General features: G+C 50.4%; 1 protein-coding gene across 5 annotated transcripts in view; it reads right to left on the bottom strand.

The window, feature by feature from the left end:
- CTBP2 (C-terminal binding protein 2) overlaps positions 1-22,518 on the bottom strand; it is a 162,861-nt gene that overhangs the window by 41,621 nt on the left and 98,722 nt on the right. For all 5 annotated transcript variants that reach the window (XM_060286816.2, XM_030832023.2, XM_060286817.1 and 2 more), the window contains one exon: positions 9,890-10,049. In XM_060286816.2, coding sequence (XP_060142799.1) covers positions 9,890-9,947 — 58 coding nt within the window. In that variant the 5' untranslated portion in view covers positions 9,948-10,049. The remainder of the gene's footprint in view (positions 1-9,889; positions 10,050-22,518) is intronic.

The following is a 22,518-nucleotide window of genomic DNA, read 5'->3' as shown; positions in this document are numbered from 1 at the left end:
AGCCTCGGCGGTAACCCTTCTAAGAAGGACGACAAGCAGACAAGACTGTGTGAAAACAAGCCTGGTGTACGCATCAGGCGGGACACACCTTCACTCCAGAAAAGACACTAACCTGATGACCCCTCCGGCAGCTCCAGCCCACGCTGCCTTGTCACCCCCTCTCCCGGTCTTGGCTCTTTTGGCCAAGAGGGGCCTTTGAGGCCTCCTAGTGGGGGTTCCATCCCATTGTCACTTTCCCTGCCACCTCCCTCCTTCCACCACTGGTCAGAGAACACGGCTAGCTGGGCAGGAAGGGCTGCAGCGGTCCTGCCTGACCCTTTGGGGTGACCAGAAAATAGGGCATCTTTGACATCATCTTTTCCTTACAGGATCCTCATTAGAGGGCTTCAACATTTGTTCAGTCTGTACCCAGCCTCGTGCTGGGTGTTTTGCCCATAAACGATTCTACAGGCAGGAGTGATTATGTCACATCCCAGGTGCTGGGATGCAGAGCTTGGGTACCCGGCCCAGGGCCGCGGTGCACAGGACCCAGCTCAAACTCCAAAGGCCAACGCTCTGCTTTCTGGAATTCCCTGCACCGACCTGGGGTAACAGTCCTGCTGGTGCTGGACAAGGGGAACCTCTTTAACAAAGTAATTCTGTTATTTTTCCTAAGGTTCCCCAAAACCCCAAATATAAATGTCACTTATAAAATTAGCCACTTGAGTATCAGAAAGTAACTCCTGAACAGACAACTGCCTCAACTTCTCGAAACGAGGCACAGTGGGCCCTCGCCAGAGTCAGGGCCCAGACTTGAGCCAACAGACGGCACCAGCCTAAGGCGTCATCAGTATTATACCATCTCGATGCTTCCTTCTTCTTCCTTCCTGTCATAAAGAAACACAACATGGGGTGGCGTTAATGCTACAGAACGCCACTTGTGGTGCAGACATGTCCCTTCAGAAGTTATCTGTGCCGAATCTTTTTGCCACGGGGTAGCTGTTGGTAACTCACCCAGATTACGGATGACCTGAAGCAGTTCGAGCCCTCCACTTCAGCAGGACTACCTAAGAGCATGCATACCCCATGGCCCCCAAGAAACAAGGAGCAGGTTTTTGAGAAGGTGCGAAGGTGTAATGCCAGGGGCAGAACAGCAGTGAGCAGAAGAAGCTTCAGGGAGGCGTCACCCTCCACCCCAGAACGAGGAGGTCCAGGTTCGTTTCCATCAATTTCCGACCCATTCTGCTTGGAAGCCACCCAAACTCACGCAGCCTCAGCTTTGCAATCCGCCAAATATTATGACAGATGTTTTCCTGTGTTAGGTAAAAACACCTGTAACTGGACTTGCACTTTTCTAAACACTCTGGTGGATTTTTTTTTTTTATTTTTTAAAGCTTATGCACAGTCTTTAGGAAAGGGCTGATTTTCTGAAAAATCTCATGTTGACTAAATAAAGCGAGATGGGACCAATATCTGAAAGATTAATGAGTCTCTCAGACTTAACTTTTTAATCCTGCAAAGAGTCTCACTACAGAAAATTGCATAAAGGAAAGAGCCACCTTCTGAAAACTGAGGAACAGGCGAATCCAAATTCTCTTGCAGACAAAATAAACCCAAGGTAAAGCTGACCCTATAGAATCGTCTGAACAGGAACCTCAAGGCTATAAGCAACACCCCCCAAAGCTGACTGTTGAATTCCCCGGGCAACATGAGGCATCAGTTCACGACTGTAGAGACCTGAAAACTCTGAGATGACCTAGACAGTTCCAGAAAAGCAGGGAAGGAAATCCAGGAGGCGGACGACCCTCCACCCCCTTCCACCGAGCAGTCCTCGGGCAGACTGCCCACAAGCATGTCATGTTCTGATCAACACGACGACCTGGGAAATTGCTTGAAAAGAATGGGAACTAGAAGGACTGCTCTGGGGTCTAGTCCTCACTTCTTTCTTTAAAACAAAGAAAATAACAACAACAACAACAACAACCATCAGGCATATGGTGGACTCAGCGAATCTCAAGGCCAGACTCCCATGAAGGTCACTGGGTCTGACTGCCTGGCCCCTGACAGCTGTGCCGTTTCCGCCGGCCTGGCGGCAAGGGATGCTCACCCCTTCTTAGGAGGAGACTCTGCAGCATTACTTGGCCAGCCTTCCCCGTGCCGGACCAACACTAGCCTGAGGCTTTCCATCCCCTGGCTCTTCTGTCCTTGGGGCCAGGAGCCCAAGGCAGCTCTGAAAGCAAAGGCGGAAATAAGAAAGCCCCCGAGATGCCTCCCTGCGCCTGCTGTTTGCCAGGACGAGGCCGCTGCAGCGCGCTCGCCCTCTGCCCCCCACGGGGCAGCATCTCCTGGGGGACACTGCTGAGGTTAGTGGGTTACACTCTGCTTTCCGGCAGAGACGGCCAAAAATAGGCCCATGACATCCCACTTCCTACTTTTAAATATGTACAGGCTGTGTTGGGTTTTTGTTTCTGTCAAGTGCTTTAGAATTTATGTTTAAAAACAGCTTTCTGCCTTTAAAAAAGTTTTCTTTCCTTCTGTCCCCACAGTGTCCCCTACCAAAGCAACTTACTTGGCTAGTCTGAATCAGAGGGGGGGACACAAACCCCAAGTACACTAGCAAAACAGCAAACAGGGTCTGGCAGGCCTTTAAGACAGCCTCCGTCTAAGTGACGTGAGCACAGAGACAACATTACCGTAACCGACCAGACATTTCAGGCATCCCAGGGTCCACACGGCATCACAGGCTCTTGGATGCAGGATTTGGGCTCCTAATTTCCCCTGGAGCGGGAGGCTTTACATTATCAGCACAGCCCTCCAGAGAAAACCCAAGCTGCGAGGTGGGGCCTTGCAACCCAATGAGCTGCCCTCTGAACAGCCCCAGGCCTCCCGTAACTCACGATTTAGCCATTTTCAGCGAAAACAAAGGCTTGCGCGTTGCTCCTGACTTGGTTTCTTGACTGGATGATAAAACTTAGAGAGAGCCGCATTATGAAAATCAGGCTGGATTTCCACATGTTATGGGATTAAAAGGTCTCTTTTATGGCATGTTTTGAATGTGCCGGTGAAGCAGAAAGTGTGAGCTGAGACCCCAGGTCGGACGCAGGGCCTGGGCAAAGCACAGGGCAGAATCTACCTGCAAAGGCTTTCCTGGATCCTTGACAGCACCTGGCGCAAAGTCCGCCTCAGGCTGGTGCTCAGTGACCTCTGCTTCCCTCCAATAACAGCTCTTCCTGCAAAGTCTCAGCATCTCAGGTGACCCGACTCCCCTTGACGTTGCCACTCTCACCCCAACACGCTCCTGTGTTATGACTCCTCATCTCTGTTGGGTTCTGAGTATCAGGAATGGCTTCCTCTCACCTTGGTTGATGCCCCAGTCATTCCACCTGCCAGGGTCCAGCTCAAATAACCCACCTCCAGGAAGCTTCCTCAGTCCCCCCCGCTGTCACTCTGTCCCCAGTCCAAAGAAATCTGCCACCTATCAAAGGCGAGAGTACCAGATAATTCAGGGAATGAATCCACCTGCAGAGACATCCCATGGTTTTCTCACTAAGGTGGCAGAGCCCTGTCCCCTCCTGACATGTCTTTCTTGCATTCATCATGAGCTCATTTGTTTGACTCACGGGTTGTAAAAACTGACCTGTTGAACAGGACTCTGTACGAGGAACAGGACTTGCTGGCAACAGCCAGTCTTTGCCCTCAAGGAGAGTATGTTGTGATGGAGAAAAGGACAGGGAGGTGCACACGATCACCAGGGAGCCCCGACCCACGGCCGCCCGAGCCTCTGAGCCCAGGTCCAGGCTGAAGCAAGCACAGCCCCTCACTTGCAAGGACTTGGGCACAGTGGCCACTGAGCAGAGACAGCAGAGGAAGACAACGGCCCCCAGCGTCCGACACTGTCTGGCAGGGACCCACACTGTCCCGGCCCGCAGCGCTGTTTCTCACCCGGGGCCCTGATTGTACAGTAAGAAGACAGGCTTTAAAGATCTTCTGAGGACAAGAAAGGACTGATCGTCCACGCTGTTTCACCCATTCCAGAGTGCGAACAGGAAGGGAGGACCCTCGTTTCCCAGGACTTGAGAAACAAGCTGATGGGTGTTCCAGCCCCTCTGCTGTCCACGCAAGAAGGACAGAAAGTGTGGAGACGGCGGCGAGCAGGTGCACAGCGATGTCCAGAACATGCTCCCCCGGCTACTGCACAGCCCCATACTGGTACCCAGGAGGTCATTCCCCGGACCTGGAAGGGGAGCCCGCATTTCAAAAGGGCCCCCGAGGCCTCTCTGGAGACGGAGGGCATGCCTGAGCTCTAGAGCAAGGGAGTTCATCAATGTTCAGGACGCTCATCAAATAGTGGTTTGGTGAGCTGAGTATAAGTCAGGACAGGAGGCTCACTCCACACCTGTCATTTGTAAGGTTCTGGAAAAGGGCTCAGAGGGCGGGAAGCTGGCAGCAAAGCGCATCTTGGAGTTCTGGCATCACGGTCACCCCAAACACTTGTGATTAGGTTGAGCTGTGTGGGACAGCCTCTGAATGCATGTGGGGCACCATTTGCGGGCCTCCAGCTCTGCAAAGCCAGGTCACTTTGCTGTCCTCAGACCTACTCTGACAAAGGAGGCTTGGCCTGGAGGTGCTGGAACCCTGTGCGGCGTTCGTTAGGCCTGGAGCAGACCTCTTTCCTCAAAGTTGCAAATGACCAAAATGAAACGCACCATGAGCAAAGCAGACGGGGCAGGCAGCTCACACTCGGGAGGCGTGATCCCCAGGGGCACAGAGACAGGTGTCGCCCACCTGGGGGAGAGCGTGACCCTCCCCGGTGGGCGCGAGAGCCAGAGCAACAGCTGCAAAACAAAACCCAGACACTGACAAACACCCACACCCGGCCATGGACTAAAGTCACCACGCCCCAAACCCCAAAGTGGAAACAGAGCTGCCTTAACAGGCTGCTTTTAAAAATGTGGGGAGTTTAAAAAAATCCACCAACCGAGGTGAGCGCCCCTCGGCAAGTCAACAAGTGCGAAGAGTAGCTTAAATCTGCATTTCACAGATGAGGAACAATGGAGAAATTACAACCTGGAGCCTGACTCTCACGTGCGGAAAGCTGAGGGCCGGGTGTGGGTGCTCGAGGGGCCCAGTCCTTAGGCGGCAGCGGGAACCCCGGGGAGGCGCCGCTCTCCAGATTTATCTTAAAACCAGGGCCCGATATTTCTCCCTCACAAACAATGTCCACGAAGTTTCAACGTGACCGTCCCCCCGCCTTTTCTGATCCTTTACCTGAGCACGACGTGCCTTCATTATATTCGTTTATACTACAGAGTTTTAAGTCATGTCTGGTTGACTATTGTATATTTACATAGCTAATGCAATGATCACTAATCACGTAATTACTGGAAATGTACATAATTGCCTCATCCAAACATATAATTATAATGTATAGCAACATCATGAATCCCATTTTTAAGATCTACATTTTGGGGCTATTTAAAGACATTTATTAGAAATAATTGTGGACTGCCTATAGATGGTCTCGACGCTGTTTCGTGGTAAGGTGCTCCGAGTGCTTTAAAAAACAAAACAAGTAGTGATTCTATAATGCATTTTTTTTAAGACGGGTGAAACAAAAAGCACAGAAATAAAAGACAAAATGATCCTGGCCTGAGTCTATAGATTATGCTCTTCCCGTGGGGAAATAGAGGTCAGTCCTGCCCTGTGGGCTCTGATGGGTGTGAGCCAGGCAATGAGATCCGCCCCTCACCCCAGTCCTCCCTGCAGGGAGCACACAGCTGGCCTGGACACCCTCACCACTTCCACCACCTCGACGACCTAGAAGCTCTTAGACAACATCTTTGCTTCTTGAATATTCTGGGACCATGAATGAACTTTCTTGGGGGAACGGTCCACTGAGATGTACTTTCACAATGGCGAGCTCATCCCACTAAGAAGAGCACAGTGACACTGGGAAAAAAGTTTTCTTCCACCTCATCCCTGCAGCATTTTCTGACTTTTCTCGTCCTCTTGGGGACAAAGATTCCCAGGATTTATAACTACGTGTTTAATAGACACCGGTTTATTAGACAATTTAATAGACAATAGAGGTTGGCCTCTATTTCTCCCACATCCATCCAACCAACCCACCCATCTTCCTCACCGCCTTTTATTCTCTGTTCTCATAAGAACATCCCAAAGGTAAGGAATGTGGAATTCGACTGTTTATTTAAAAGGAGGTTCATACCATTTCTTTTTTTCCTGCAGAGGAAAGAAGTCCTCTCCTGAATTATGTGATGAAGGGGACTGACTACACCTCAGCTGATATAATCCTCAGGACCATTTTTCCACACATATAAGACATTCAAGCAAAATGAAGATGAAATATCTACTTTTTTTCCAAATTACATTTTCAAAAGCAACAGGAAAGAATGGTGTTTAGTGATTTATTGTACCATAACACACAATAAGGTGTTGTAACAAAAAGTCATCAGCAAGCCCATTGTGGTATATTACAGTTCTACAAACCTAGGCTCCAGAAAATGCTTTTCTGGGTTACTTTCGCAGTGATGAGGGATAGCAAGCCCTCTTCTCTGGCCAACAAATACTTGGGGCAAATCAAACCAGCTCTGCCATGATGCAGTTACGTATTAAAACTCTCTGTCTGGTGCATTTCATAAATGCAATATTTCAATTATGCCAGCAAACTAAACACAGGGGAAAAACAAGACCTACATTATACAACAAAAAGAAGAGACTGCAATTTGGTCTGACCAGTCTATCCGCAGACTCTGCTCCACAAAACCTTCACACAACAGCACTCTAGGATTATTTGATATTAGGCATCAGGAAAGATCAGAGAACAAATATCAAAACAGAAGGATTGCTTTAAGAAAAAAATCTGGCTTTTAAGTCAGCTTGAAAGACCATTATTCTAACGGAGTTGGATGGAGTCCCGAAGACTTTGGGTGGCGAGAAGCGAAGCTATCCTCTATACTTTGCTTAATCTCGAGCACAAACATCCCCTTAGAGGCGCAAAGGTGCAGATAGATTCTGGGCACATGAAGACTGATGGACCGGGTCACAAGGGGACTGCGGTTCAGAAGGAAGAGACCCCAAGGGCTGCTGTGGAAGGTTTCAGGGAGGAAGGGACTGGGCCTTGGGAGGCAGGTAGGGATTCTGGAAGCAGTACTGGCACAGGGGTGATGCTCAGATCCCACCAGACTGGCTCAGCTGGAGAAAAAAGGTTCATTCGAGGGGTGGGGGTTGGGGGGGTAGACCCTGGAGGGCATCAGAAGCCTTGTCTGGCTTGGGACCCAAAGCCAGGGATTTGCACTGGGGTTGGCAGCAGGCGGGAGGGAAGAATTTGAAGGAATATGTGTTCCCACAGACCCAAGAGCATGAAGAAAAATCTCCTACAAGCCTGGAGCGGAGCAGGGCAGCTTCATGGCTTTAATCATAAAACAAAAACAGAGAGAGAGCGGGGTGGGGGGGGGCAGGGAGAGGGGGGGGGAGAGAGAGAGAGAGAGAGACATACAGGAAGTCCCTGGGGTGTGGGCGGCGGGAAGGAGAGAACTGTTTGCTGAGCCTGCTGGACTTCCAAGGAGAACATTCAAGAACAGTTAGTTCAGGTTTACAGAACAGAGACTGCTGGGCATCCAAAGCCAGGGACGGAGGTGCGTGAGGCTTTCAGGAGGAAGAAATAACGGAATCCACGTGCCGATTCAAGGGCAAAAGCCCAAATACAGAATAGCAGACTGCCTGGGCGCAAATCACCGACTGCTCTGTACCTCGCTGGTAGCACCTGGGAAACGGATGTCCTGACCACCTGTCCTAACCATTAACGGCACTAAACCAGCTTATAAATACAAGGAGCACCAATGAAGCATCTTGGAGCAGCTGTTAAACTTCATGGGACACCAAGTGACTGTTCGGGATCATGGATTGTAAATTACACTTGAGTAACTCTATGTCATGCATGTATCTTGATAGTGGCTATTGAGAAATTAAAGATAAACCACTGCAACTGTCTCAGGAACACCGTTCATGGATAAAGGAGATGCTGGAATTTGTTATAAAAAACACGCTGGGGACTGGTGAACCAGGCCTGGGAGAGAGGGTGCGAAAGAACCGCCAATGGTGTTGCTGTCACCGACCACCCTGGACAAGGAGAGCAAAGGCCCCTGGTGCTTCCATCCCATTCTTGTCTCAGATGTGCTACCTCTAGGTAAATACTGGGGTTGGGGTTGGGGGTGGGGGGTGGAATCAGCCCCATAGACATTCCTGATACTAACCTTGGAAAGTTGATCCACTAGGGCTTTCTGGACTGGGGACTCAGTACCAAAAATAAAGCACCTTTCCACAGGAGGGCAGAAGTACAATTTAAAAACCCCCAAACAATCAGGTGAACCCAGATTGTGGGACATTGTACAAACCTACTGGCTTGGGCTCTTCAATGATGTCAATGCTTCTGAAAGTCAAAAGGACCAGGGAATTATTTTAGACTAAGGAGACCAAAGAGACATGACAACTAAATGCCACCTATGTCCCTTGATAGGTTTCTGCACACAGGCAAACAAACCGGCTAAAACAGACGTGTGGGGGAGATGTGCATGTGCCGTCTATGTTAGATAATGTGCTGTAATGAGGCCCAGTTTCCTGGGGGTGATGACGGTGGTGTGTTTATGCAGGAAAGGAGCCTCTAACACATGCCATAGGTACTTAGGGATAAACTGCTGCACATTTCTCTCAGATGGTTCTGGGCAAGTCCATCCATCCATCCTCCATCCATTCATACACACGTATCTCTATAAGGAGAAAGCAAGCGATAACAAATGTTATCAACTGGTAAATACAGCTGATGGGAATACCAGTGTCCGTTGTACTATTCTACCAGGCTTTCTGTAGGTTTGAAAAATTTTTTAATATTTAAAAAAAAAAAAAAATCCTTGAATCCCAAACCCCTTACACTGCAGCAGAATCCCAGGGATGTGGAGGGACAGTCAGTGCTCCTAAATTCTTTTAGGTCGGAGCTGTTGCAGGGCAGACAGTCACACAGTAGAACACGCCTTTAATGCCTCCACACCGCTAGCTTGAGCCACATCTACAAACAATTCCATATGGACGGCTCCTGGGAGATGCTTTCCTGGGCCTGAGTGAACTGGCCAACTGGTGTGCTAGCATATTCGGGGGTCGGGGGCAGGCTGCTGAGCCCACCCCGCCCAGCGGCTCCCCTCCTGAGAGAAACCCTGCAGTGAGGTCACGGGTAACCACGCCAAGCCAAACCCAGCCGACAGCACGGACACCAGCCGGCTAGGAGCACTTCACGCCAAGCCCAGGTCCACTGGCACTGGATTTCTAACCACTCCCTAACGAGGAGAGGACGGTGCTCAATCCACATCTCAGAGTTTTGTCCCCGGGTTTCCACTAGATTTTAATCCTGTTTATTTTTCCTTTCATGAATAAAAAACTTCCAGACATTTTTCAAAGATACCAGGGACGTGAACAGATCATGAGGGGCTATGCTGGGCTCCTGAGGAATATCTCAGAATTTGTGCTGGTAAATCTTTTAATTCAAAACAGATAAAGTCCAGAAACTTCCGCAAGTTTAAAAAAAAAAAAAAAGATGGTCCTAATATGCAGTGTCTTTCTTGTGCAAAATGATCTTGGGACAAAATGGACCTCAGGGCCTGCTTCCCCCAACTTCTGTCCTAGCCCCACCCCTGCCCTGGAAGCGGGCCTCAGCCTACTTGAAGGTCAGGCCTACTGACCACGCCAAGGACACCACCAAGGACACGGGCAGAGCGTGTGGGACGGTGGGAGGTGCTGGGGGTGGGGTGTGGGTCGCAGCCAGGCTAGGAGACCAGCTGCAGGATTCCAGGGCGGGTCTACGCGACTTTGGTGAAAAACCGCCAATCACGCTGGCTCTTACCTTCACAAATTCTGTCCAATCGCTGTCGCTTGACTTTGTGCTTATCCACAAGGGCCATTCTTTATCGAACTTTGCACCTCTCTGATTCAAAAGGCAAAGCGGTCCTCTAAGAACTTAGGGGCCCTCGCAGGAGTCTGCGGGCATTACGCCACTACGCGCCCTGAAACAAGGAGAAAAGAAGCCTTACTCGCTGGACACCCTGGGGGCAAGGACGACAGGTCATTCGGGCGTGGCTGCCGCTTGCTACAAGGGGACCTGCCCTCGGGCGCTTGCTCTCCTCCTCAAATGCTGGAGCTGGATTTGCTCCAAGTCCATGGGACAGTCTCCCGCCTCTGAGGGAAGCACACGAACACGCACAACTGTCTTTGGATCCTGAAAGTGGTAAATGGCAGCATCTGGATCTCTTGCTTTTGACTTCGGGGCTGTAAACACCAATTACTGACCAGCCTGAGTCATAATACTTTGTACTCGAATGCCAGAGACCAAGCTACAGCCAGTGGGGCTGGTCCTGTACTTCTGTGAACCGCAGAGGGGCGGAGTCACAGATCAACCCACACCACCTAGGAACACATCCCAGGGGCCTCTGGACCGAGATGCAGACACCCAGCTGCCACTACTCTCTCAAGGCCTTCTGCCAGGAGGTTCACAAAACCTTTCAAAACTGCCCTTTGGCCACCGCTCAGCACCACACAAGCCCCTTGCCCCACCGCCTGAGAACGGGGCAGGAAGGCATGCACCACCTAACCCAGGTTTGACCAGTGCCACAGCTGGCATCGGCTGCCCCACACCCGTGGCGTCTCAGGCAGAGGAGGAAGGGTCTCCCATTGGGGCTGGGGTATTTGGGCCTCTCTAGAGGGAAATCCACATGCCACGCCGCCTGAGGAATGGGGAGCCCAATTCGCAGATAAAGTCGGGGCTGTGTGTTTGGGAGACCCTGACCTTCATTTCCTGCTCAGCCAATGTACCAGTTGAGGCCACAAATCATCACCTGTAACCCCCCAAAGTCCCACAGCTTTTGACTCATTACTGCAGTTATTCTAACAACAACTACTAGCGCGCGCGCGCGCACACACACACACACACACACACACACACACACCACACACACACACACACACACACACACACAGAGAGTTGTCCTCAGTTACCCAGCAAATGAGGAGGAGGTTAGGAGACAAGCGTGAGGCTCCAGGGTTAATAATGAGGATTATTACGTATGATCATCAGTTACGCAAAACGCTGGGAGTTACTTTCTCAAAGGCCGGAATGCAGGTCTGACTATGAAAAGGTAGGCGACTTCCCGGAAGTTAAAGACTAATTTCTCAGCAATGAGGCTGAAAAGATTTATGGCAATAATTATGTGATTTTTAAAAAAAGAGCTAGGGAAAAAGAAAAAGCACAATTTCTACTCACAGAAATAATTAATGCGACATCCAAGAGACACCAAACCCTTTCCAAACCTGGGACGTTCCCCACACCTGGAATGACCCTATTGGACAAGCGAGGAGATGAAGCCGTCCTGAAGCAAGCCAGAGCGGCACCGGGTTGACGGGGCAGGCAGCTTTCTAAAATTCTGGTTTCACTTTTGCTGGGCTGTATGAAAGGTAATCATGCAAAGTGGGGAAGGTGATTTCTTACTGGTCAACTTGAGACAGACAGGCAGAGGAGCAGGACCTCTGATCCAAGGGTTTCTGTCCAAGAGAGACCGTCAGAGGCTGGCTGGCAAATTTGATTTGCTCGGGTCCCGGGCTCTGATCAGCGGACGGCCCCTCCTTGGCTCTGGTGTGGAGACACACCCTGTGTTAGCCGCCACATCCAGGGTGAGAGAATTAATTAGTTAATATTTGTAAAGTGCCTTGGAGATGAGAAATGACAGCATTATCATCCGAGGCAAGACGGGCTTCACACCCTCCTCCTCCAATTCCCCGAGTGAGGAGGCATAATCATTCTTTTTGCTTTCCTTTGAATTTTAATTTGTATAATTAGATGGCTTCCTGAAAAATTGATAAGTAGAATCTCGATTATGCAATCAAAGGAAAGATCAGGCATCAGCTTACACAAATTGTCTGCGTCCTTTAAAAAAAAAAAGGCAACTGACTTGTGTGGCTTTGGGGGGTGGGGTGGGGTCTCTCTGTGGCTGGCCCTTCCACGGGGTCCCCTCCAGCTGCGGCACCCACCCCTGTCTCAGACTGAACATGCTGACAGCATCCAGAGTCGTGAGGACACCGGGCGAGTCTGGTCTGGACTGTAGAGCAGTGACCACGGACTAATTCACGTAGTGTCAAACCCCTCCCCTCAATCGATCCCTCCCCCCCTCCGTCCAATATTTCTTTTTAAGCAAGAATGTATGACATTCTTGCTTAAAAAGAAAGCAAGAATGTGTCAGTGTATGTGACATTTTCCTCCTTGGTCCTCTGAAGGAGCGAGCTATTTACCAGGACTTAATTAACATGACCCTCTTCCTAAGGACAGGGACAGGCCCTCCTCAGAGCCGAGCTGTGAGCAGCGTCCCTGGCTGGTGTCCACGCCGAGAATGCCGGCACCCTGCTATCCGCACTGGCCCTGGGAGCCCTCGGCGGGGCCCCCCAACGGAAGCCCACCTCTGTCTTTACTTTACACCAGTCTCCACTCACAAATCACGAACTTTTTGCCACTGAAGTTATCACTACTGTCATCCATTGACACTATCTGGTCAATGTTCAACCACAAATAGATAAAGGTCCACATAGGGAAGAAAAAGCAGAGGGGGATGTATTACACGGTCTCACTTTGGCTGAACCTGTAAACCTCCACACCGTATTTGTGGGTGGCAAGAGAGTTCTAGAACCTCCATGTTTGTACAATGCAGATGATGTTGCTTTGCGTTCCAAAGCGGCCGTGAGGGTCAGGTGAGAACACGCAGGAGAACATCTGGTGCCCAACGGCAGGCCTCTAAGCGCCACTCGTGTCCTCCTCCGGCGAGAGGGCCCCCTGGATGCGGGCGCCAGTCACACAGGAGCATCCCTCCTGCTGAGGCTGGAGGTAAACCTCGGGGGGAACTCAGGAACGGTCAAAAGGCAGTTCAGGTCTTTTCACAAGTAGGAAGGGTGTACCGCTGTCAAACCTGACAAGAAGAAAAACACTACCTTCTCTCCCAAAAGAGAGATACTAAAATCACAGGGCAAACCACAGAAAGGTCTACCTAAAGTTTTGTTAGCTTGAAATGAGGGGTGTGAGCTAGGGCTGAAAGATTTGGTGTCAGGGAATTCAACTTACTTCAGAAGGGGAAAGATGCTTGCATAAGAAAGCTACTTAGAGATTCTTGATTACTAGAAAGAAGATACAGGTATGGAAGATTTGTCCACTTGTGGGCTTCAAAAAGAAGCATGAGAGTTAAGAAAAGGGAGAACAAAAAGGAAGACTTCATTTTACAAACAAATGCAAAACACCCAAAGTGAGGTCGTGAAAAACAAAAGGTTAGCCCTCATCAATCATGGTCTAGGTCTACCGTTAGCAGCCCTGCCTGCCAGGACCAAAGCACTGCAGTGCACAGAAACTCAGTCGTCACTAATTTACATGCTTAACATCTCAGGTAAGTTTTTAAGACCCCCTCAGTTTCTTTATTCTGGTTCCTAGTCTTTGTAAAGATTAGGCAGACGAAGGAATTTACACAAAGTAAACGATGTCTTCAACGGTGTCTTTCAAAATGAAAATTCCCCTAAAACCAGTTAAACGTGAGGAGAGCCTTCAATTCTTTTAAGGAAATCTACTTAAACACTATGTCAATAGAGAAACTAAGTTTTACGATATGATAATAAATTAATATTATTGTAGTTAAGCAAGTATTGCCGAAGTTCTCCGAGTGAACCCCAGGAGTCTTCAGAATACGTTCCATTGTTAAACCTGCAAGTGGGGGTCAGGGGGAGATTTAAAGTCTGAGAGGTTGCCCCGTGACCCAAGGCAAGTAGAAGAAGCTCCTGCAGCCCCAGTAGCATTGGTGCACGAGGTCTCCCAACTTTCCAAGCCTGGGATCCCTAAAGGAATGACATAACTCCTTGGGTCTCCTCTACCACAGCCTACAAGGCTCTCCTGATGTGGCAACAGGGCCATTTACCAACTTCTGAATGACCCAGCAGGGAGGCACCATCCAGGTTAAGGCAACACCAAGCACTTGTTACCACAGGGTTAGTGCGTTTGCATAGTGCCTTGAGAACGCTGGCCCACCAATGACCACAAAACCCTCTTGATTCTTCATCTCGTCCCAAATAAAGCCACAGGGCTTCAGGCTACCTGAAAAGAACTTCTTCCAGAATCTTCAGAAGCCAAACAAAGGTGAACAACAGATGACAAGCTGGGTAGAATCCTCTGAACAGGTGGGTGTGGGTTTTGTTTTGTCAACCATACCTGAAGGACCAATTAAAATCCAGATGGAACAAAAGAAACGTTCTACAGGGGGGAGGCATCGTGGGAAAAACACAGGCTTAGCCTTTGGTTAAATGGTTGACATAATACCCCAGTTAATAACAAAATAATTAAAACTACACTTTAAGGAAGAAAAAGAAGCTTTGGGGGAAGATCTGTTATGGGAAATGTACTGAAGTCAATTTTGTCAATGTCCCAAAACAACTACTGCTCCCTAATTATAGCTCAGTAGCTTTGGGGCATATTTAGGTTTGGGAGGGAGGAGGAGAAACATGGTTCAGGCATCTAGTGGCCTTAAAAAGTGCACAGGGACGGCTCCCCTCCCCCGCCCCAGGGGTTACCAGCAAGACCCTTCAATACACACGGGAGCTTCACTCTGGTTCCTGGAGCCTCCCCCATTGGGCAAGGCGGCTCATATTTCCCCAGGGAATGCCCAGCAGCCCAACCCTAGGGTGACAAGGTCACACCCTGGTCACATGCCCTCCATCTGATCCATGGGCCCCACCCTCTGATCCCCTGGGGCTGACGCAACACCAATGTCCCAGTGAAAAGTGCAGATAGCTCAAGAGCTATTAGCACCGGGCCACCGCCCTTTCCAACAGCAGAGGTCAGGCAGGCTTCACAACTCAGATGGAATTTGAAAAGGGCAAGCCAGTGTTTACACCATGTTATGATGGACCCCGAAACCAAGCAATGACATTTCTATACTAGGACATATGAACATGCTTACCCAACTGGATTAATATACAGAAGATTAAAAATAATTATACATACACACACACACAAATATACAATTCAACAATTCAGGCCAGGTCAAAATCTGCCACCAATCTGAAGGAGACAGAGAAATGAAAAATGAAGACTCTGTAATCTCTGTTGAGCTTGTGACAGCCATGAAACACAGAAAGCAAGTCTTCTAGCAGGTGGAATCCCAGTGCTGGGGTGAGGTTGGAGGCTGCCTATGTGAAAACCACGCTTCCTGGGACGATCTCCTCGGCCAGCAAACAATTTGAGTGAATCCTTCTGCCCGGTTTAGATTTAGAAAATACATCTCCTGGTGTTAAATGCAAAACTCAAGAATTCTAAATATTTTCGCTTGCTAAAAGCTTTCATCAAGAACAGAGGGCTTGGGCAGAAACAATTCATGATTTTCCTAATTGGCTGTTTTATTTGTGTCATAATGAAAATTAAGTGTTGGTGAAGAAAATAAGATGCTTCTGTGGTAAGGATTTTCACACATTTTTAAAGCACCTGACTTACAAATATGCTTTAAAAATAAATATATTCGTTCTAACACTAAAGTGTTCTTTAAAAATAAAAGCAAAACGAAATGAAAAAAAGAGGTAAAAGGCAAATAAGCAAACTCTCGTCCCGATTAAGAGGTGTTACGTGACCCCTTTATTTCCATTGTGCTGAGACTGAGGAATCACAGAAACACGGATGAAATTTCTCCTTTCCCAATTTTCTGACCCTTTCTTCCTTTGGCACTTTTGATCTGTAGCTAAGTTTGGTTGAACAGGGTGAAGGGATGAGCATCCTCAATTTCTCTGCGGACAGAGGAAGTTCCATCCTGACCAGATGACTCATCCGTTTTTACATATCACATGCAAGAAATTATTATAACAAGTTTATATCTGAGCAAGTAAAAGTGAACACCATACAGAGGAAGAATCCAGAACGTCGGAAAGTTTGGGAAGGTCTCATAAAACGCCTGCAGAGGAGCGCTGGCCGTAGTGAGGATTTTGGGGTGGCCACTCTGTGCCCCAAAGGTCACCTGAAGGTGATGTCTGCAGACTGTGAAACGCCTGTGCACCCACATCCATTAGCTGTGCTCCAGTGCAGAATAAAAGCCTGCATAACTGATGGCCACTAGAGGCTTGGACCTGGGGGCCACCAAGGCAGGAGCCACCAGGAGACAGCTAACTGGAGGTTATATGTTAAACTTGTGCTAAACTTTAAAACAGTCTATGGAATGGAGGTGGAGGTGCCAGGCGGGGAGTAAAGAAGATTTAACATTTTAAAGGCAACTTTGGATTATTCGGCTTATTCTAACATATATGAATTGCACTTGTATTTAAAGGAATTAGCTGGTTATCAAACAAACAGCAATGATGAGATCTTAAATGTTTAAAAACCTTGATGTGAGATTTTTAAAAAATTTATTTATTTATTTTTGGCTGCGTTGGGTCCTCGTTGCTGCATGTGGGCTTTCTCCAGTTGCGGCGAGCGGGAGCTACTCTTCGTTGTGGTGCGCGGGCTTCTCACTGCGGTGGCTTCTCTTGTTTTGGAGCACGGGCTCTAGACATGTGGGCTTCAGTAGTTGTGGCACGCGGGCTTCAGTAGTTGCAGCACATGGGCTCAGTAGTTGTGGTGTGCAGGCTCAGTAGTTGTGGTGCACGGGCTTAGCTGCTCCGCGGCATGTGGGATCTTGCTGGACCAGGGCTCAAACCCGTGTCCCCTGCATTGGCAGGCGGATTCTTAACCACTGCGCCACCAGGGAAGCCCCTGAGATTTTTTGAAGACGTCTGCCTCTTGATTTCTTGCTACTGGGTGGCCCTAAACCCTAGACTGACTACTCGGAGTGTCCACTTTCCTTAGGGGACACAACTGCTTTGCTGTCCTTGTGAGATCCCAGCCCATGTGTCTCGACACTGTGCAGTCTGGAAACGTGCAACAGCGCGAGCTCTGCAGTCTCGACTCACTCCCAAAGCCAGTGGAAACCACCGGTGAGGGCCCACCTTCCGTTCAAGCCCTTCCCTGGAGCAGGTCCACCCAGAGGAGGCCTGGTGCCCAGCGATGGGGCCCTTTGGCCAGCAGAGGGCACTGCACACCCTGCACGGCCTTCCCGAGGCTGCAAAGACCTGAGCAGCTTTGCCAAGGCTCGCCTTGCTCATCTCAATCCCGACTTGGACTCTGCAAGAACCTGGAGAAAGTGAGACCAGATACCCCCAAAAGGAAAGGTCTGAGATGGCTTCAGGATGACACACTGCATGTCCCCTCAATCTCAGGATGCAAAAGGGACAGAAGAGACCTCCAATCTCCCTTAAAGCAACAGGTGTTTAGCCTTCAGCAACACGACCAGCCAAGGGAGAGGAACACAGTGGCTGCCCTCCTGCTGCCTATCTCCTAGGCTGGCAACTGAGGTTTGCCCTTTCAGAGCTGAAGTTTAGGCGCTGGAGAGGCGGGCCACGGAGAAGGGAGGCTCTCAGCCATGGGCTTGGGGTCCTGATCCAGGAGAGGCCATGGGCCACCTGAAGGATGATTTTCCATTCTATCCATGCTTCCTGTGTAAAGATACACCAACGAGGAAGGAGCCACAGTGATGAAAGATGAAAACAACTTGGCGGAGCCGTAACTTATAAAGAGAGGAAAGGCTTGAGGTGGGCCTGGGCAAAGGGCGTCAGGGTTTCCATTACAAACCACAGCTCCCGGGGCACCACACACACCTGCTTAATGCGATTGCTCAGTTCTCCTCAACCCGGGATCCGTTTGTTGTGAAACGTGTATGACCTCAGGATACACAACCTTTTCAGTAGACATTAATTTGGAGAAGAAGGTGGAAAAAACCAGATTTTTCCAACCTTATTCAGGAACTGATTCTGGCCACCGGCTGGGAGGTGGGGCCTTGTCTCTGGGCCCCTGAACCTGAAGGTCGCAACCTTTATGGATGCTGGCTTCTACCTGCCAGGCTGACCACCGCAGAGGGACAGCTGACCTGTCTCGTCTTTTCTGATCACCAAGTTCTAAGAAGCCGACACGCTAATGCAGTAAATCAGCTCTCTTCTCCACACCTGCAGGGCACCCAAATGGTTCAGGGTGGAGAAGGAAGGGAGGGGCTGGTGCAGTCCATCAGCGCTGAAGTAGGGGACACACACACCCCATCCAACCCCCACGCCTCCACAGGACCAGCATCCTTTCTCACTACCACTTCAAAGCCAAGGGTGCCACAGCAACAGATGCCACTGGACCACACGGCTTAGTCTAGACCTGACGCGGCAGGAGATACCTTTGGAAGGACCCCACACAGAGATCCTGGGGTGGGATTCTGCCTTCTCCAGGAAGCCTTCCGGATGAGCCTCTCTGCCCTTCTTGCTTTGCAGCTGACACCACAAGCCCCTCCCCATCTTGTTCCAAACCCCAGTAAGTGGGATTCGCTTTGACCTCCCGGGGGGAGGGTACTCTGTACAGCCCACTTCACGGTGGACAACCCAGGGAGGCACGTGGGCTACCTGGTGGCCTAGGAGAAGCTAAGAGAGGCCAGCAGGTAAGGCCCAGGTCGGGCTGACAGGAGAGGGGGTTCAAACTTGTCCAGTAGAGATAAAGTTATCATCAGTGCGAAGGACGGACTGCTGGGCCTCTTTGTCTGTTTTCAGAAACCAAGTGTCCGGAGAGATTATCTCAAACACAAACAGAAGAGCTCACTCCAAACCTGACCATGTGCCGGAGGGAGTAGGGACCCAGCCTCCCAAGTTCAGTACCGGACAGGTCACACAGTCACCAGTCAAGAACCAAACCCAATAAGGGCTTCTGAGCAACCCTGCTCCGAACCTGCAGCCTAGCCTGAGGTGCGCAGGCCGGCTGGGAAGAGAGAGCTTCCCAGGACCCAGGCAGGACTCTCATGCAGCTCAGCTCATCCCCTCCCAGGTCCCAGGGCATCACTCCAGGGCATGGCAAGGGACAGGAGTGCTCCACGAGGTGGGTGGGGGGGGGGCGGCCCATCCTTTATTTCAAGGAGGTGCCGCTGGCACGAAAGCAGACACGCAGGAAAGCCACCTCAGGCCTTGGGAACAGAGTAATAATTTTGTTTCATGACGACAGATATTCTGCGTCTGGGTCTTTACAAATATCCAAATTCCGTCGTAATGTTTCTGTACAAGGAAAGCCACTGGGCTGTAGCCATGGAGGCATTCAGAAGCTCACAGTTCTCACACAAGAATTTCCTGGAAACGTGAGGCGGGAATCAGACATCCCAAGCTCCAGAAAGTCTTTTGATGGAAGAGCGGTTCTTCCCAGACCTTATCTTTTTAACCTGAGTCATAGAAAGGAAAATCTTAATCTTCTATGTAGCTATTTAACAATACGAAGTACAACCTGCGGCCATTCATCTCGCTTAACACGGTCTTAATGTGGAGGATGAGGAATATAACGGAACCCAGGGGGAGGCAGGCTTTGCTCGCATCCACGCCGGCCACTGAGGGGAGCGGGTGGCTGGAGGCCGGGCTGGGGGTTGGGGAGGAGAAGCGGGTGACACTCGGGCGTCACACGATTTCATCTTTGCTGATCAAATTCGAGAAATAAAGAAGGGAGCCGCTAACCAGCTCCTTTTGTTTTTGTTAATTTCAGGGTATTCCTGAGGTTAAACAGTCCTCTTGAATTATTTCACCTGTTTTACTGTGGACTCCTGGCTGGCCTCCAAGGCTCTGGTGGGTAAATGATGCCATTTTTCCATTGATTGCAGCCCCGAGTGTCCTGTGCTATGGCTAAAATCTCACTTGGTGCAGAGGGGTTGCTGGAACAGGGGAGAGGAGGGAGCAAAGCTCCCCGTGAGAATTTTCTAGGTGTGACTCCTGTCATGAACAACCGGATTCTTCAACAACAGGGCGAACACCGGGATGGTTAGGGACGATGGGGCACTTGTGAGTACAGTCGCCTGTTTAGACAATTACAGCTGACTGTCATTTCACATGAAATCCTATTAAAGAACTCTTGACAAGGTGATGGGCATTTAAAAATCTGCTCTGAACTGACTTACGGGGGCCCTACCAGACCAAGAAGAGATATGGACCAAGAACAGACAGGGGAAGGAGGCTCCAGGGAGTCAGACGTCTGGACACTATGTTCACGTCCCCAGACCAGACAACCCATGGAAATGACACAAGATGACCTTCTGGGGAAAGGCAGGCTCCTGACTGCCCCCCTCCCTGCAGCACTGTGCTTCCTGCCTTAGGAGTCCAAACTGCTCATCGGTGGGCTCAGGGTCAGTATACGGACCCCCAAAGGCCTAACACACATTTTCTACTAGCTGCCCACAGCCATACTGCCTCGTTATGGATTGAATTACGCCCCCCTCCACTGCCCATCGTGTTGAAGTCCTAAGCCCCAGTACCTCAGTGACCTTATTGAGACAGTCTTTATAGAGGCCATCAAGTTAAACTAAGGCCCTAATCCAATGTGAGTGGGGCTCCTTCTAAAAAGGGGAAATTTAGACAGAGATGTGGACAGAAGACTGCATGAAGGCACAGGGAGAAGACGGCCATCTACAAACTAAGAAGAGAAACCTGGAATAGAGCCTTCCCTCCCAGCTCTCAGAAGAAACCAAGCCTGACACCTTGGTCTCAAGATTTCTGCCCTCCAGAACTGTGTGACAGTATATTTCTGTGGTTTAAACCACCCAGTTGGTGGTGCTTTGTTATGAAGCCCTAGCAAACCATGTCACGCCTACTGATGATATTGGGGTGGCCACTCCCAGAAAGCCCTCTGGGATCTTGCACCAATGATGCCTAGGGAAGCTCAGGACCACCTCGGAGGGAAGCCTGGTTGTGGAGAAGAGGCGGCCTCTGCGGGGTGTGATTGGTCATGGGTCCTGGCTTTATTACGGAGCGCCAACTCAAACCACACCCAGCCACGCGCCCCAAAACGCAACAAATACGGACATGCCCATGGCTGTACCCCAGGGGCTGCTCTGCCAGGCACTGGGGCCTGGCTGCAGGGGGGAAGGAAGGGGCTACGGGCCCAACACCAACCCCCTTAACTCTTGAGGAGTGGCCTCCCGTGAGACAGAGAGACCTGTGTTTTCAAGGGAGAGACACAAAGAAAACTGTCCCAACCGTACTTTGCTTTAAACTGTGTTCTGCTCCCCAAACCCAAAGATTGTTCTGGACACACTGCCACTCTGTGCTCTGTGTTAGCAAAGGGTAGATGTCTCCATCCTGATGCCAGGGGTGGGGAGAAGGGTGGTCCCACATTGCCCTGTCCCTTCTCCTTGGTCAGGCACCGGCAGACCATGCTTCCGAGGAGGCGGGAATCTGCCCAGGAATCCGCACGGCCCCTCGGGATGCCAGCGAGAAGGTGACTAGGCTGTGCCTTGAACACCAGGGTCTGAGGGATAACAGTCTAGCGTGAAGCTCCATTAGGGATCTGAATGCCATCCACAGTGACAAGATGTGTTTCTCCTTCAGAGTCAGGGATCCTGGACTCAGGCTGGACATTGTGACTCTAATGGCCTCTGTTAAAACTGTGTTGGGGCAGCCTGTACCTCTCCACGCTTCCTAAGGTCCTGGGAAGTTCTGAACAGAAGTCTTTTCTGACTATATGAACACACACAACCCAGCATGCAGTCGAGAGGATGCCCTGTCCGTGGGGCAGGGGCGCTGGCCAGGGAGCCCTTCATGCTACACAGGCTCAGCAGCACGAGGAACCGAGGACCCAGCCCAGGACATGATACTGCACAGGACTCCCACGAAGGCAGCACGGACACGCCTCTGTGGCCCATCCAGCTCCCGCAGGGGGTACCCAGACCCAGAACCCCGGTGACATGTCAGTTCTGCACAGCACCCCACTGTGGCATAGGGGCACCCAGGGAACAGTGGGGAGGGGGTGTGAGCTGTCAGGGGGGGTCCATGGAGGATTTCAGAGCCACGACTTTCCTAAGAGGCCTACGACTGGCCCCCTCTCTGCTTGGGGCAGATTCCATCCTTGCTATGGAAGCCAGAAAAAGAATCAACACACATGGCCCCCAGCGATCCCCACCTCCTTGTATCTGTGTCCTGTGTACTCTCAGTTTCTAACAAACAGATCTGATAATAACAACAGGCAGGTGGGGTAGGGGGGGCATTGCTGCGACACTGCCATCTTGGGCATCTCCCCCCACCCTGGGATCCAGCTGCCATCTTGTGGGCTGCTTCGTGGAGGGGCCCAAAGAACTGAGGAACCAAATCCCACCAACAACCAGCTACGTGGCCTCCTCCAGTTGTGCCCTCAGGGGAGGTGTCAACTCAGGCTGACACCCTGACGGCAATATGAGAGACCCCGGCCAGGGCACCGAGCTGAGCTGTGTTGGGTTCCTGACCCTAGGAAACTCTGAGGTATGGTTTTGCTGTCCTAAGACTCTAAGTTTTCAGGTAGTTTGTCACACAGTAATAGACAACCCAGTCTAATAAATTTACCGTGGTCACCGATATGGTCAGTTCAACAGGAAAGACAAAAACGGTGATACATTTGTACTGCAA

This window comes from Globicephala melas, chromosome 16 (genome assembly GCF_963455315.2).
Source record: "Globicephala melas chromosome 16, mGloMel1.2, whole genome shotgun sequence".
Lineage (NCBI taxonomy): Eukaryota > Metazoa > Chordata > Mammalia > Artiodactyla > Delphinidae > Globicephala > Globicephala melas.
This window is presented reverse-complemented; position numbering and strand designations above follow the sequence as displayed.